The sequence below is a fragment of the Gastrolobium bilobum genome, unplaced genomic scaffold (genome assembly GCF_033153095.1).
Source record: "Gastrolobium bilobum isolate Gb01-03AN ecotype WA unplaced genomic scaffold, APGP_CSIRO_Gbil_v1 utg2979, whole genome shotgun sequence".
NCBI lineage: Eukaryota > Viridiplantae > Streptophyta > Magnoliopsida > Fabales > Fabaceae > Gastrolobium > Gastrolobium bilobum.
Genome location: NW_026896612.1, coordinates 142501 through 159682, shown reverse-complemented (window position 1 = coordinate 159682; position 17182 = coordinate 142501). Strand labels below are relative to the sequence as shown.

General features: G+C 35.0%; 1 protein-coding gene across 1 annotated transcript; it reads right to left on the bottom strand.

The window, feature by feature from the left end:
• Positions 1-11206: 11206 nt before the first annotated feature.
• Positions 11207-13553, bottom strand: LOC133300931 (probable WRKY transcription factor 31). Its single transcript, XM_061500516.1, has 5 exons — positions 13143-13553; positions 12939-13037; positions 12225-12788; positions 12017-12130; positions 11207-11854 (listed from the first exon to the last, which is right to left on the bottom strand). Exons 1-5 carry the CDS (start codon positions 13551-13553, stop codon positions 11207-11209), a joined length of 1836 nt encoding a protein of 611 aa, XP_061356500.1.
• Between the last annotated feature and the right edge of the window lie 3629 nt (positions 13554-17182).

Genomic DNA, 17182 nt, shown 5'->3' with positions numbered 1-17182 from the left:
AAGTGCAAGGTTCTCTAGGCACACCTAGAGTAGGAACCATTCACATCATTAATTACATATTAATTAATCAAGTCATATCCACGATTTAATCATTTAATTATTCCACTTTTCATACTTATATGCCAATAATATGCCCATTACAAGTCTAGACCATTTATTTTAAGTTACTAAGAGTTCCCATAAGCCCACTTAGCTTAAATATCACTTTTACGATTTTCGCATAACTGTACATGCTTCTATTTTCTAGTCACCGAGCGCAACTCACTTGTTATAAAATTCTCATATTTAATTATGTTAATTTAGACTCAAATACCTTTCCAACAAGGTATCACATGCCTCATTTGGAGTTTTCTAGCTCCGGTTATGACTAGTTGAAGTTGGACAAACAAAGCAGTTTGCCAACTCCAAACATAGCCCTAAACATCATTTACCATTTCTGTGATTCTGAAAAATCTACTAAAACAGTTACTCTCAAATTTTATATGGACAACTAGACACCTTTATTTTTAATTAGACATATTATGAGCCTAATTTGAGTAATAATTGAGGGAGAAACAATTCGTGGAAGTTACAGCCATGTCCAGCCCCTGCACATTGCCTCCCTGAACAATCCTCATTCAAACGAACATACGGAATGCTATACATCTTCAATTGCTACCAAATTTTGACACCACATAGCTAACATCTCAAGCTTCAAAATTATTCAAGGAACAATCCTATATGATCTCTATGGAGGGAGATATGCTCTTCCCAATTTTTCCTAAAAACTGATTATTTAGCCCTTAATGTGTTTTCTTAACAAACATTAATTAATTTTGATTATAAATCCTAATTCACTTTAATTCCTGGATTTTTCTATTATTAATTCACTTTATGAAATCCCCTTTGTCACATTAGGTCTTAGTTAATTAGGTTCACTAATTACATAATTAGTGATTCTAAACCCTCATTAGGTCCATTTTAGTGTTTTTATAGTTAATTAATCCATTATGCATGATCCACCTCACTTTAACCCTTGATTAGTATCCTAATTAGGTCTTAAACCAATTTTTAACATACTAACCCTAATTGATCCCTAATTGGTTGAATTGTTTAGGTGCTCTAAACAAGTTTTTAGCTTGTCTACTTCACCATTTCTTTCATTAATTAAGTCCTACACTTAATTAGTCCACTAATCCACTATTTAATTAAATTTTAAACATAAAATTCTAATTATACTCATTAGGGCAGATTTGACATGATAGTGTCATTAGGGTTTAAATTCCATCCTTAAGCAAGATTAGTGTGCTTAAGCTTAAAGGTTGCATTTTTACATTATCCTTGGTTTAACTCATGATTCTCCACACTTTCCAACATCAAGAACCCATTTTTATCAAATTACAACATCAATCCCATAAAGAACCCATGTTGGCCCAATCATATAGGTGGGTGTGGGAGAGTTTTGGTCACCATTTTTCTAAGTAACCATGCTTACTTCTTCAAGTTAGCTGCAAGGCTTCAAGCTTCCACTTTTCTCAAACAAAGATGCATCCTTTCCATCAAGAACATACCTTTAATAAAGACTCAAAGTTAGAACTCAAGAACACAACTCAAAGGTGGGATTTTCAAGGAATAGATTCAAGAGACTTACACTAAAACTCAAGGAAACAAGCACCAATGAGTGTTCTTCCAAGAGAACTCAAAATAATATCTCCATGGCATGAAAAAGCTCCAAAACCCGTGCTGTATGGGGAGGTTTCCACCACAAAAATTTGGCTTTTCAAAATAAAAATAGGATATTCTTGAAGAGGATGATGAGGGGAGCAACTTTGGTGAATAGTGTTTTAGATTTTGATGAAGTTTAGGTGGTTGGATCTTAGAGAGAAGGTGGAGAAAATTTGAAAACCTCCAAGATAGAGAGAGTGAAGTGGGTTGCTGATGGGAAGGGAAGGGGAATGGTCTCCTTATGTTTTTAGAATTTTTGCCATGTCAGTAAGTGATTTTCTGTCATTTAGTGACACCCGGTGTAATTTTTGTCTGAACGGTTATCAAATTTCTACCCAGAAACACCCAAGACTCTAACTTTAAGTAAGTAACATTATTTTTGTCTAATTATCATGTTATAACTTAAAAATTTGATTAGTCGATCACATATCCACTAACAGTTGTTTAATTGCACTGTAGTCTTTGCTGGTGTTCTTAACTGTACCTGGATTTCAAAAACTTATTAACTTTAAAATTTTAGGTCTAATTATGAATTTTTAGGCATATATTGATCTTTATTTCTATTTTCTCATCTTTTTTCCGTTCCGGGATTATACCGGCTGCTGCTTCAGCAGTACAAAATATCCGGTAAAAGTGACTTTTCAGAAATACCCCAATATGGGTATCAATCTTCACCATTTCATATACTAACCTCATTCATAATATTTATATCATTAGATTAGCTCTCTAACTTAGATTTCCTAGATTGGAGCTATTCTACAGACTGTTACTGCGTCAGCAGTCAAAAACAACAGTTGAAAACTCAACTGTTCAGGATACCCCCAATATGGGTATCAAAATTCATCAAATATTATGCTTACATAATTTATTATATTCATATCAATAGGATAGCTCTCTAACTTAAATTTACTATACTGGAGCTATTCTACAGTCTATTACTACGTCAGAAGTCAAAAACAGCAGATGAAAATTCACCTGACTGGAATACCCTCAATAGGGGTATCCAAATTCTTAGAATTTCATTCTCATTCTATTTATGACCATAAGGTCCTCAACATAACTCTCTAATTTAAAAATCATGTAATTAGGGTTATTATACTTTGGAACACCGAAGAAGTTTCAGTGGAGGTTCTTGTTTCCCATCATTAGTTTGTTCACACAAAAATCATATGGGTAAAAGAAAGTAAAGAGGAGTTCATGACTTTCATATATGCAAGTCCGCGTAGACTTGAACGCATCCATCTTTGGGAACTTTAGTCTTCACTGTTCGATCAATCCATGAGGTATGAGGCCTGGGGGATAGCTGGAGATTTCAACACTTATTTGTATGGTTATGAGAAAATAGGTGGTAATGGGCATACCTGGAATAGCATGAGGAGTTTCAAGATTGTTTAGATGAATGCCATCTATTTGACATTGGCAACCAAGGTCCCACATTCACTTGGTAGAGAAGAAATCTTCAGCAACGCCTTGATAGGGTTTGCGCTAATGACAAATGGAACATGGTTTTGCCTAACCGTGTGGCTTTCAACTTACCTTTTTTTCGATCAGATCACAGACCAATGTTAATTTGGAATGGTCAGCCTGCTATCTATCTGAGAGGGGATCGTCCATTCCGTTTCCTAGCATCTTAGATTTCAAAAAATTCATTCCATGAGGTGGTTAGTGGTTCTTAGTCAAACAATCAAAACTGGATGCAAGCTATTGAGAAGTTTCGGGTTAATGTGACAAATTGGCACAAAGACGTTTATAGTACCGTTCTGAGAAAAAAAATGAGTTGTATTCAAGGATTAGAGGTATTGATAGATGTCTTAGTAATCAACCAAGTCATAGTCTAGAGATGTTGCAGAAGAATTTATGGCGGAAACTAGACAAGATTTATCTTCTAGAAGAAATTACCTGGTTTCAAAGATCAAAGTTGAATGGGTTAGCTCTTGGAGATAGGAACTCACGTTTCTTTCATTCTGTGACGGTAGCAAGACGTAGAAGGAATCATATAGATATGCTGAAGAATTCAGATGGGGTATGGATTTGTGATCAACAGGTTTTAATGGGGATGGCTATTAGTTTCTTTAAAGATATGTACACAAAAGATCCGTTGCCCAAACCGGATTTTCCAATTCGTGGCTTTTTCCCGGCTATTGAAGAGAATGCTTTAGAGATCATGAGTATTATTCCAAACAATAAAGAGATCTGAGATGTGGTCTTCTTTTTTGGTCCATACAAATCGCCTGGGAAGGATGGGCTTAATGCTCTTTTCTTTCAGACTCAGTGGGATAAGGTGGGAGAGTCAGTTACTTCTTTTGTGAAAGGTGTGTTCTTACAACCAGATAAAATCAAAGAAGTAAACCAAACTTTGATTTGTCTGATTTCCAAGGTTGAGGTGCCTGAATCTCTTAAGGAATTTATAACAATAAGCCTTTGTAATGTAATTTACAAAATTGTAACTAAGATTGTGGCAAACAGGTTAAAATCTCATATGGCTCATGTGGTTATGCCCAATCAATGTGGCTTTATTAAGGGTCGACAAGGAGTAGATAATATCATTGTGGCTCAGGACATCATCTATTCCATGAATAAAAAGAGTGGAGGTAAGGGTTGGATGACTGTCTAAGTGGATTTAGAAAAGGCTTATGACAAGATATCTTGGGAGTTCTTGAAAGATACTCTTGTTGATGTTGGTTTGCCTGAGAACATTATCTCCTTGGTCATGTGTTGTGTCTCGTCTTGTACAATAAATCTGTTGTGGAATGGATTGACAATGACAGAATTTTCTCTAAATCAAGGACTTCATCAGGGAGATCCATTATCCCCTTATTTATTTATTCTTTGTATGGAAAAACTTGCTCACCTGATCAACGTAGCGGTTTAGGAGGATGCTTAGAAGCTAATCAGATTGAATAGAAGGGGACCAAAGCTTTTTCATCTATTTTTTGCAGATGATCTTTTGCTCTTTGCGGAGGCTATAGAAGGACAAGCTGACATTATTAATAAAATTTTTGATTGCTTTTGCAGGTGTTCTGGTGAAAAAGTTAGTAAGGAAAAAACAAAAGTATTTTTTTTCCAGGAATGTTAATCACACTAGAGTGCAGAATTTGAGCCAGTTAATGGGTTACTCTCCAACAAATGATTTGGGTTGATACTTGGAAATTCCTCTTCATCATAGCCGAGTTACAAAGAATACATTTGGCTATATTCTAAATCGAATGCAAGCTCATTTGAATGGCTAGAATCAGCGTACTTTTTCTTTGGCTAGAAGATCAATGCTGGCTAGGTCAGTGCTTACTGCAGTTCCTCAATATCCTATGCAAACTTGTATTATTCCAAGTGGAACGTGTGATTGTATTGAGATTGTAACAAAGAATTTTATTTGGGGATCAACTTCAGAACAAAGGAAAACTCATATGGTTTCTTGGGAAAAACGTGTTTGCCGAGGAAAATGGGTGGACTTGGAATTCACATTATTAAAGAGAATAATAAGGCTTCTATCATGAAACTAGGTCACCGAATCATGACTGATAGTAACACATTATGGGTTCGGGTCCTACGTAGCAAGTATAAGGTTAAGGAGAGGCTCATTCCAAGCATTTTGCTTCAGCAAATTATTCTGAGTTATGGAAAGCTATTGTAAAGTGTTGGCCTCAGATTCTAGATAATTCTTGTATCATTTTAGGAGATGGGGATCAAACTTCTTTCTGGATGGACTTGTGGATTCCAGGGTGTCCTCAACTTTCTTCTTTGACAATCCAACCTATTCCCCCTATAATGGTTCATTAGACTACGTCTCAATTTGTAACTTGTTATGGTAATTGGGACTGGCCTTTATTCCAACACTTACTTCCTTCTCCAGTATTAGACAAGATTTGTAGCGTGCTTCTTCCTAGAGGGGATTCTACTTCAGACCCTATAATCTGGACAGGTAGCCAAGATGGGGTTTTTTTTCAGTGAAATCAGCTTACAACTTACTCATTGGAATACTGCAATCTCATCGGGATAGAATCTGGATGGGAATTTGGGCTTGGCCTAGCCCTGAACGTATTAGACAATTCTTATGGCTTCTCTATGGAGGATTTCTTTTAACCAATGTTCGTAGAGAGCAACGTCATATGACTGCAGATGCAGCTTTCCAGAGATGTCACTATCATCATGAGGATAGTTTACATGCCATTAGAGACTATCCTTGTGCTAGATATTTATGGGAGCACTAGGTTCCTCCTGAACATCGAAATGAATTTTTCTCCATGGATCTTCATCAATAGGTCTAGAGGAATCTAGGAATGCCTGGTTCAATTCAAAGAGACAAATCTTGGCCATTGTATTTTGGGGTGATAGCTTTGAGATTGTGGGGGGGGGGGGGGGGCACGAAATAAGGTGATTTTTGAACAAACTTGCACCTCGAAGTATGGTTTCATTAGACGTATTGCCTACACTTGTGATGATATTTAGTTGTCTAATTAAACTCTTATCGAGATCAGACATCATGAACCACGAAGGGAAGAACGCTTTATTCACTGGAAGTTTCCCCCGGAAGGTTATGTTAAACTTAATGTAGATGGCTCCAACATAGACAGTGGTCAGAAGACTGTGTGTAGTGGTGTAATTAGGGATGCTGCAGGGACTGGTTAACTGGCTTCAAATAATTCCTAGGAAGTGGTACGTCTAATTCAGCGAAAATTTGGGGCTTCTTGACATGTATGAAACGGGCTTGGCAAATAGGTTTTACGGAAGTCTATGTGGAAGGTGATTCAAAGGTGGCATTGGAGTTTATAAGGAAAAGGTGTGGGGAAAGTCACCCCTTTTCCTCTTTATTTATCAGAGCTCGTAGCATGCTTCAAAGAGACTGGGTTATTCAGCTTAATCATACCTATAGGGAAGGCAATTTTGTAGCTGATTGGCTTGCAACACATGCATCAAGATGGGCAGCTGATTGTGCTTGATATTCCTCCAACTGCTTGTTTGGAGTTGCTACGAAATGATATAAGGGGAGTTAGTCTCCCAAGGATGCCATTATAGGTCTTTTATTGTTTTTGTTTTAGCTTTCCTTATTATTTTCAAAAACAAAAGTGTACAAAATGAATCATGGGTTTCCCAATCTGTATTTGTATGTTGCGTCGTAGTGTCGTACACACATTTTCATTTTAACAACGCTGTTCAATGTTGATTTTAAATTTTTTGTTTACAAACTATATTATATACTCCCGGACCTATACTAGATTACATTATGTACTTTCGGGAGTACATAGTGTAATTTGCAAAAATTTGTAGAAAAATGTTTGTAAACAAATCCTTTCCCTTCTCTTAATTGTTGCATATGCATAGCTTTTTTTTTGGGCATTTACACAGATTTTTTAACATCATATTAATTGTTGCACTTTCTCTTCACAATCTGACCCACTTATTTTTATATAAATATAGCAAAAAAATAATTTCTGTAATATAAGTAGAAATATTTTCCCATTATATATAGGCAAAAGTATTTCTGCCACTGCAACAGAAACACTTTGTCCGCTATAGACACATAGGGTGTGCATGACAATCTTCCTAGAATCAGTTTTTTTTTTTAATTTTTATTCCTGGGAATAGAAATTGATAGAAACAATGTTTGAGAAAATCGATTTATTTTTTGTTCCCAAGAATGAACCAATTCAACTTATGTGCCGAGGAACATAAAAAAGAATATAAAAATTCTATTTTTTTTGTTCCTCGGCACAAAATAAGAAATACTTCTCTCTTTCAATCACTTTTCATCACTACCATCATCACCACCCCACCATCATCCCAACACAACCACCGCCACAATCGTCGCCACCGTTGTTGTACCACCACCACGATGACACCGCCACCATCACTACCACTATGTTATCGTCACCACCACCACCATTAACATTGCCCCCTCCACCACCACCACCACCACCACCACCACCACCATCTCCGCAGCCACTGCTGTCACTACCACCACCACCGCCACTGTCGCCACTGCCACCATCATCGCTGCAGCAACTGCCGTCACCACCATCGCTGTAGTCACTGCCGTCACCACCACCGCTGCAGTCACTGCCGTCACCACCACCACTATGCCACCACCACCGCCACCACCTCCATCGCCACCATAACCACTAACTCCACGCCACCACCATCACTACCACCATGCCACCACCACCACTACCATCACCATGCCACCACGCCACTACCATTATCACTACCATCATGCCACCATCATTACTACCACTAACGTCGTAGCCACTTTCGTCACCACCACCAGGCCACCATCACTGCCACCACCACTACCATCGCCATCGTCACCACCACCACTACCACCGCCACCGCCATTACCATCACCGTTACCAACCTCCGCCACCACTACTACCATGCCATCATCACCATCACCACCACGTTGCCGCCATCGCTGCTACCACCACACCATATGAAAAGGAAATTGATGATCCAATTTTTTTTTATGCTTACTAGGAACACTTTTATTCTATTATTTATTGTGTCATCAAATACAATTCTCATTCTTGGTATAAAAGTAGAACATGTTATCAAACACATTTTTTTTTCTCAGAAATTGTTCCAAGGCACTGAAATAGAAAAAAAAAATTTTTTTTCAGAAACAGTGCCAGAGAACAGAATGGTTGTCATGCACATCCATATAAACCAGGATCCAACATCGAATCCTGATTTATATGAGTGTGCATTAGAACCATTCTGTTGAAAATGCAGAAATATAAGGGGATCTTGAATATACCTCCCATCATTGTTATGTCTTTAGTTGCTCCTTTGATTGATCCAATGCTTTGTTTTTAGGTGCATCTAAGCTCTCACTCTTGTCACTTAAATGATGCATGTGTAACAAAATACGAAAGCAAGATTATGGACCTAAACCATAACACACATCCCTTAAATAACTTATGACCATCACAGAGGTAATTATGGATGTGCATATTTAGTAAGTAGTTACTGAAGTTGTTGGAATAGTCATGCATGGGATATGATGGATCAATTTTTGATTTATCTTCTGTAACCGGCCAGCTGAAGATAAGGGAAGCTTTACCTTTGGTAATACTAACTGAAGAAAGAGAAAAATTCAACATAAATTAGTTTAGAGCATACAATAAGTATTTAATTAAATAACTTTTATTAATATATTTCTCTAAACTATGTTAGTCTTACATCAAATACGTAAAATTAAAGAAGTCATTTGATATTAATCTCATATCAAATAAATATCAAAGAAAGAGGTAAATCTTCTCAATATAAAATGGAGTCAAAGTGCCATTTATACTTGCCATCTGCCCACCATTAAGTTATAGACCCACTCATCTTTCAATATTGTTTTGATTTGACTATGATCATGGAATGAACACCATTGAAAATCAACACTCAGTAAGTCTTTTTGTTTTTTATTGAGGCTAGACTTGGGCTGGGTGTTGCAATAATAGTTTTTCTATTGCGGAAGGCCTGGTGAATTGAGTGACTATAGTTCACTTTTTGTCAAATTTAAGCCCAAATAGCTTGTAAAAGTTGTAAACTTGAGTCTTAAACTCAATTGAGCATCGCATCATTACAAATTGCATGATCTTGTTTCCATACCTATGACTTTTGGAAAGGAATAGTTAAATGTTTCCTACTCTTGAATATCGATAATAAACATGTTATTCTTAACTTACTTGCATGTGTTCTAAAAATAAAAATGAGCCCATGTACATCAATATTAAGTAATAAGCAACATAAATATTTGTAATAGCGGTAAATCATCCATATAATCCAAATGAGAGCTCAACAACCCAATTCAATCATTTATTTAACCAGTTCAATTTTTCAAAGTAGATGCATGTATATAGTAGCGTGATAAATCAAACTTTTACTGAACGATCATGAAGTGCTCGTGCAGCTTAGAAATCTTTGCTCATGATTGCACAAAATTTTGAAGAGCAATTCCTTTTGATGCTGAGTAACATAAGCCTGACCATTCAAGAATCATAGCCTGTTGTTTACTTGAGTTTTCAAAACGCCAGTGAAGGCATGCAACAAATTAATGATGAAGCCCACAAGTCAAGACTTTCTTGTTGAGTGCTAACTTCCCTCAGAACCAAACCAGTTACAGACTAGCAAGCTACCATTTTCCAATACAACAGAGGATTTGGTAACGTTAGCCTTTGGCGTGTTGAACACAACGCCAAAAAGCTTCAATGAATAGTGATCTAATTAATGGCCTTCAATATATAGTGGCTTGACTAGAGGCACTAAATATATATGTTGATAAAACAAACATGCATATCTTTACGTCTAGTAACCACTTTAGGGTTGTATAGTACCTCTCTATGATGAAAGTCGTTCCTTGACATAAGGTATCCTTTATGGGACTTAGCCAAGAGTTACGGACTACTCACAATTACATGCAATTTTTTATGTGGCTAATGGTTTTATTCATGATTTAGTGACATTTTATGTTAACTTGCACATGTTAAGTTTATTTAAAAAAAAGTGTATTAATAATCAGAAGCTGTGGGCATGAAATATGTGCCTCCTTCACATGCATTAGCTGTCAACAAAAGGTTTGAGAATAACATGTATTAGTTAGGACTTGATAAGAATTAAAAGACTACTATAAGCTTTACTTTATCTTCGTAAGTGAATAAATGTTTTATTTATTTATTTTTCAAAATAAAAGTATCTTTTGAGACTAATCTCCTTCGTGGTATAGAATGCTAAGATTTTTGCCACTTGTCCCAAATTATTTCATCCAAGAATCGAATGAAAAACTTTTCAACCCCATTTGTCAATTTTTTGGACACAATCCACTTACCAATTGTGTCACCACTCAGATTCACCCAATATTTATTTTAGATAATTTTGAGATAGAATCACAAAGGATGAAAAATGTAGATAGTATTAGCCATTTAGTTAGCTACGTGACTAGTGTGGTCTAGAAACGCAAAAGACAACTAGAAGATGACTCTCTATGTGAGTCGGTGTTCTTGTTTTTTCTTTTTCACAATAAAGTTGCCTCTACGCGTCTAATTCAACCACTTTCAGACTTTTGAATTCTTTTTCCTTGACCTATACACTGATCACTGCCATTTGTTACACGCAACTATGCTAGCTATATACTAGCTCTTTTCTTTTATCATCTCCATTGTTCTTTTCTCACTAGGATTTAGCTTCTACAAAGGACCACAATGAAACATATATACAAGACAAAACAACCTTCCATCCATTTCCATGCATATCCGTACCAAAAAATGGGAAAACTAAACTGATTTCTTTTGTATATATTTAATAACTAATATAAAATCTCCAACCCAAAAAAAAAAAAAAAAATCTATGCGAAATATTAATGCTTTCCTGAATCCCAAATAAAAAAAAAATGAACAAAAAAGGTCATAAAATAATCAACTTAATTTATGAGCCCAACAGAGGGAAAAATAAATAAAATTAAATTAATCTAAAAAAAATTAAAGGGGGTGAATAATTCCCTTTGAGATTTGAATTGCTGATTTTATTGCTTTCCATTGCTATTGTCACTGCTTGTGATATTGCCATTGCTGTTGTTGCCATTATTGTTAGTACCATTGTTGTTTGGCTGAGCACCACCAATAATGGAAGTGATAGCTGCTGCCAAAGCTGCAGTGAAGTTTGGATCAGCAGCAATGGCAGCACTAACTGTATCAGCAAGTTGTGGTGGTGCTTGTTGTGGGTGATTATTACCCAATTGTACTGAAGGGTCTGCATCTTGAGACATTTGTAAACCAGAAAACTTTGATTGGTTATAGAGTGCTTGACCAAATATCTGAGGCATTAATGATGCTGGTGAATTTGCAAAATTCTGAGGGAATGGAATTTGTAACTGATTTGGAGGCCTTGGGAACTGTAGAGGGTTTGGAGATTGAGTTAAGTCCAATGTAACTGTTGGGAATGGAGCAGATGCTGAGATAGTTGCCATGCTTGAAGAACATGGAAGCAGTGTCCTTGTTAGGAAGTTTGCATTCATTAGTCCATCATTGCTTGACATTGATCCTGAAAGCAACATTCTTGCAGCTGATGATGTTGTTTGTGCCATTGCCATAGCTGCTGGAGGCAAAGGGTGATTGTGATTTCCTTCATATGTTGTAATAAGTACAGTTCTGTCTTCAGCACACCTTTGTACCTATAATTAATTTTAAGTATCAAATACTAGATTATAAACCACTTGATTTTTAACCTACCATCCTTCAAATTAATAGTATTCTCAAATTTGTGTATGGAAACTTAATTGAGCCAATACATTAAGGTAATGACTAATGTTATGGTATAGTGTGACATAACATACCTGTTTTCTAACTGGGCAACCAGCAGCCATAGTGCACCTATAATAAGCTCGAGGGCATGGGTTTCCTTTGGCCATTTTCTGTCCATACTTTCTCCATTGACACCCATCAGTGATCTGAGAAAATTCAAAAATTTCTATTAGCTAAAAAGAACAACAATTTATCATGAACAAAATTATAAAGATTGAAGTACACTCTTAACATATATACCATTGGTGCCTCTGATCGAACTCTAACTGAAACTCTTGCCTTCCTCATTGTGGCCTCTGCTTGATCAACATTTTTTGGAGGACTGAACCTTGGAACTTTATCAGCAGCAAAAGCCTGACCTGAGAGGCTATCATCTCTTTCAATCCCCATATCAAATTCCTTCTTATCTTGATCATACACAAGTCCTTCATCACTAACATTCTTACCATTCTTACTTGTGCCTAATTCCTTCGAAGCCACTTCTATGTTATTCCCTGGTGATCCTGACTGATCCTGAGTTCTTTCCAGTGATGAAGAAGAGGGTTCATCAGTGTCAGCATTAGTAGTCAACCCAAGATCCATAAACTGCCTTGGCACCAATACACCACCACGCTCAACTTGCTTCTTCTCTTTTAATTTTCCATCAAACACTTGTTCTTCAGCATCCTCAGTCTTCTGGTCCTGCATCAAATTCATCAAATGCATCTGAAGAGCATTGTAATTGGTATTAAGCTGATCAAGCATGTCCCTCAACCGATGATTCTCCACCTTCATTCTCTCAAGCTCAGCCTGAAGAACAGCCAGCTGAAAACAGTTCATGGCACATGGATTCAAACAACATGACATATAAATGCTCAATTTTGAACCCCACCACACAAAAAAAAATGAAAAATGAAAAAGAGAAGCACCCCATGATAGAGAATTTCTTTAATTAGATGTTATCTCTATCTTTACCTCGTTCTTAGTTCTTCTGTCTTCTGAATTAGGTGATACATCGTCATCCACCATAGATTGATCACTGCTAGTGTTGGTAGTAAGAAGATTCAGACCAGTCTATTAAAAAAAAAATCAGAGATTCATGAGCACACCAACAAGATGTTCATTGTGCAATTTTAGAACAATATAATATGTATAATATATGATGATGGGTTCACTCACGTTTACTTTGAATTCCAACATAGGTGGAGTGGTGGAATGATCATGTGTATGATCATTGTCAGGCAAAGAGGCAGAGGAAACCTTATCATGGTTGTTGTTCTTGTCAGTGAAGAAGTCCATTTCTGTTCTATTGTTGTCATGAGATGATGATGGAGAGGCATGGTTGTCTGTAGAACAGTTAAGGTTTACTTGGAAGGGTATGGTGCTGCTGTGTTTGGGTGAAGATCCCTTGGTGCTGCTAATTGTGGCTTCCATGTTGTTGTTGTTGTTGTTGTTGTTGTTGGGACTATGACTATGTTTCCACTTGAGGTTGTTTATGTCTTCAGGGAAAGAGTTTAGAACAATTGGTTTGTGGAGAAAGAAGTTCCCAATTGGATCTGAATCCATGAAGAGTCCACCCCCTCTAACCATAAATTCCAAGAAAGTTAGATTGAAACTGGAAAGAGAAAGAGAGAGAGAACGTGTGAAGTCTTTATAAATGATGCAATGGACTCGGCAATAAAATGGGGTAGCTGAGTCTTAAGAGGATGAACAAAGGTGTACTAAGTGTCTTAATTTTCTGTTAGCTTTGAATCTTGTAGTATTTTTTGCATTTGAGTTTTACATTGCAGCATATTCCCTATTATTTATTTATTTATTTATTCGCTTTGTTTCAAAGGAGTTTTATAAAAAGAAATTAAGAATAAAGAAAGATTAAAATGACCCTTAAATGTATTGTTCTTTTTTTCTTAGAATTCCTCATAAATGAAATAGTTATGATATTATTTTCACAATCTAACAATATATGGGAGATTGTTCATGCTAAACTATTGTTTTTTTTTTTGTTTTTTTTTTGTTGTAGAAAGTCATTTACAACTTTTAATAAAGATGCCTTAGAAAGAAACTTTGGATAATGAGTCTCATCTACCAAAACATTAGTTGGTTGACCAGACTATATTCAACAATTTCCACCCATAATATAGGGGAGAAATTTGTCTAAATTAATATGGGTACCCTAACAAATTTTGAATTTGGATACAATTTAGTTTTCTTGGGCGTTATTGTTTATAATATAATTCGTTAACATATTTTCATTGATGTGGTGTGAATGAAGCCATGAAAGAAGGAGATTGACGCGTTCCCAAAATTCACTACTCCTATTGGCCCGGCGCCTAAGGCTCGTGAAAGTCAAAGGTTCTGGTGGGCCCAGTGGAGCCCACATAGTGACGACTCAGTGTGGGTCCCTCCCTGCATCCTTTCAACCTTGACTTGGACACATAGAATGACCCGGGATTATACAATTATGATTAACATTTAAATAAGTTTTTCATGTTTTGCTTTAATATAAAAAAAAATTAAATTATTAAGATCTCTGCTCTTAAAAATTAACCACAACAGATCTTAAATATCCCTATTGTTTTTTTTTTTTCTTTATTATCCCTATTGTTTTGTTCTCATGTCCATGTGTTGGATACACTCCCACTTTTTGTTGTCTTTTCTGTTCTGTCTTCTGACTTTGTTTTCTCTTCTTCTACCTCATTCTCCATCAAGATCTCGCAAATAAATTATAGACAATAAAATTTACGAATTTATAGGATCATCAAAGTATTTTTTGTTTTACAAGAAAAAAGTATTCTCGTCATTCCATGTGTTCCGGAACATTTGACTACGAAAAAAGTAAAAAATTTCATTTTTTTTTTTGGATAATTTCAAATTTTTTTTTTTTTGTTGAAACAAATGACTGAGATTTTACCAAGTTGGCTCGAGTTGTTAAAGCACATTATTACTAAAGAGATTTGGGTAAAAGTTGCATCTCTAACCAAGTCAAAAATATAAAAAACAGGTACGAATTTTAGAAACACTTATATTAAAATATTACTAAGGGTCTGTTTGGTGTGACGTATAAGGCATGATAGTATAAGCTTATATTATACGTTATGACATTTTCAGTTGTTTGGTGTGACCATCGTATAGTATAAGTTTATACAGCATAATCTCTTAATACATCAAAACGATGTATAACTTAATCGACCTAAGGGTGAGGGATAAGGCCTGATAAGAAATTGATGTATTAACATCGTTGACCAATGTAATTTTCAAAAATTAATATATTATTTTAATATTAATCTATTAAAATAAAATTTTTTTCAATATATTATTTTTTAAAATATTGAATATTTTTGTTTTTATAAAAATTAATTTATATTTTGGGCACACTGATAAATAAATTTTTATAAAAATTAATATCATATGACATTTTTTGAAGAATTATATAAATTCTTTATTAAAGTTAGTAAAAATATTTATTTTTATCATATATAAGTATTATACAGTGCATTATCAAATACTAGATGATATTATCTTATACAATATATTATTTTATACAATACCGTGTCAAACGCTGGATAATATTAAAATTCAATCAGGTCTTATACAATCAGACCTTATACTCTCAGGTCTTATACTATCAGGTCTTATCCTATACTATGCACCAAACATGCCCTAATGTACTAAAAATCACTTATTGTTTCACTTATTTTAGAAGCTTGTTTAACTTTCAAAAACAATTAGTACCTCTACTTTTCTTTAACTTCTATTTTTTTATGAAAAAAGGAAGAAAAAGAACGTTTGCATACAAATATATTTAAAAAATTGTGATCACTTGTTTAAATTTATTTTATTTTTTGTGAAAAATAAGTCAATCCAAGCAATCTGTAATTTTTGGTTAACAACTTAATCTAACAGAGCGAAGAAGACTTTTGTTAAATATTCATTCTTAAGCAAACTTTTTTTAAGATGCTTTTCAACATAACAAATAGAAATACATGATATGGTATTGCAGAGTGAACTAATTCCTATTTACCAAAAAAGAAAGAGTGAACTAATTCCTCTCTTGATCTGAGCAGCTGTGGATATGAGGTTGATCCTTTACGTTCTCTTTCTATTCTTCCTAGTAGTGTTGTTAAATCCAACCCGGGCATCGACCCGGACGGAATAATAGGTCATTGGGTCACTGGTCGGATCGATTGACCCGAATATATATATATATATATATATATATATATATATATATATATATATATATATAAACATATAAATTCAATTATATTCTCTATATCTAAAATGAATTAAACAATGTTCACTAAATAAGCTAAAAAACATGAAGCATAAATAAATAAAAATGCACGCTATTACTATGTTAATTTAAATTGCAACTCAGAATTCCCATAAACATACCTCTCAATGACATTGAACTCATATTTTTCAAATTCAACTAAATTAAAATGACATATGTCACGTTCTCTAATTTATTATTTCGCAAATTACTTCAGTATTGAAAACTAAAATTTGAGGTCATTGTAGAAGAGTATACTAGCAAATAAAATTATAAAAAATATTTAAAATGAGTTCTAAATTTTTTTCTGATAAGATGAAACAGTTTTGGCTTCTTTTTTTTTTTTTTAAGAATGCATGACCCGACCGCGTCACAGGGTCATCGGTTTTGACCGGGTTTGGCCGGTTTTGTCCGAATTTTGACAGGGTCGATGCATGACCGGTCCAATGCTTGACCTGAACCGGTCTGATGACCGATTCGTTGGGTTCCGGGTCTGACCGAATTTTACAACAGTGATTCTTCCTATACACCATGAATTATAAATTATGAAAAATGAACATTATTCCTTTTTTAAAAGTTAAACTATGGCTTAATTAATCGGTAAGTATTTTTTTCATGTTTTATATATCCGCTTAAGTAGTAATATTAATTACAGAATATCGTTTTACACGTTGTAAATTATACTCTCTTTCACACAATAGGTTTTAGCTTAGTTAGTAACATAGGTTAAGTAGGTATGAGAGAAAACCTGAATTTGATTCTCACCAAATAAATCTTTGGAGAGAGACGAAGAGTTTTTACTATGACTAAACTCCAACTCAGGATTAATCTCATGCTCGGCTCAAGGAGCTGAAGCTTGTGAAAATATCTAGGAGTTGACTCGGTTCAAAGATATTATTATAGTCGGTGTAAAAAAAAGTATACTCTCCATCTTAATCCCTTGTAT

Bases quoted from the DNA above. Each gene is read 5' to 3' on its own strand.
- LOC133300931 (XM_061500516.1), bottom strand. From the start codon at position 13,553: ATGGTTAGAGGGGGTGGACTCTTCATGGATTCAGATCCAATTGGGAAC. The intron at 13,038-13,142 runs GTGAGTGAACCC...TTTTTTTAATAG, and splicing joins TGTTGGAATTCAAAGTAAAC to ACTGGTCTGAATCTTCTTAC. The intron at 12,789-12,938 runs GTAAAGATAGAG...AACTGTTTTCAG, and splicing joins ACAGAAGAACTAAGAACGAG to CTGGCTGTTCTTCAGGCTGA.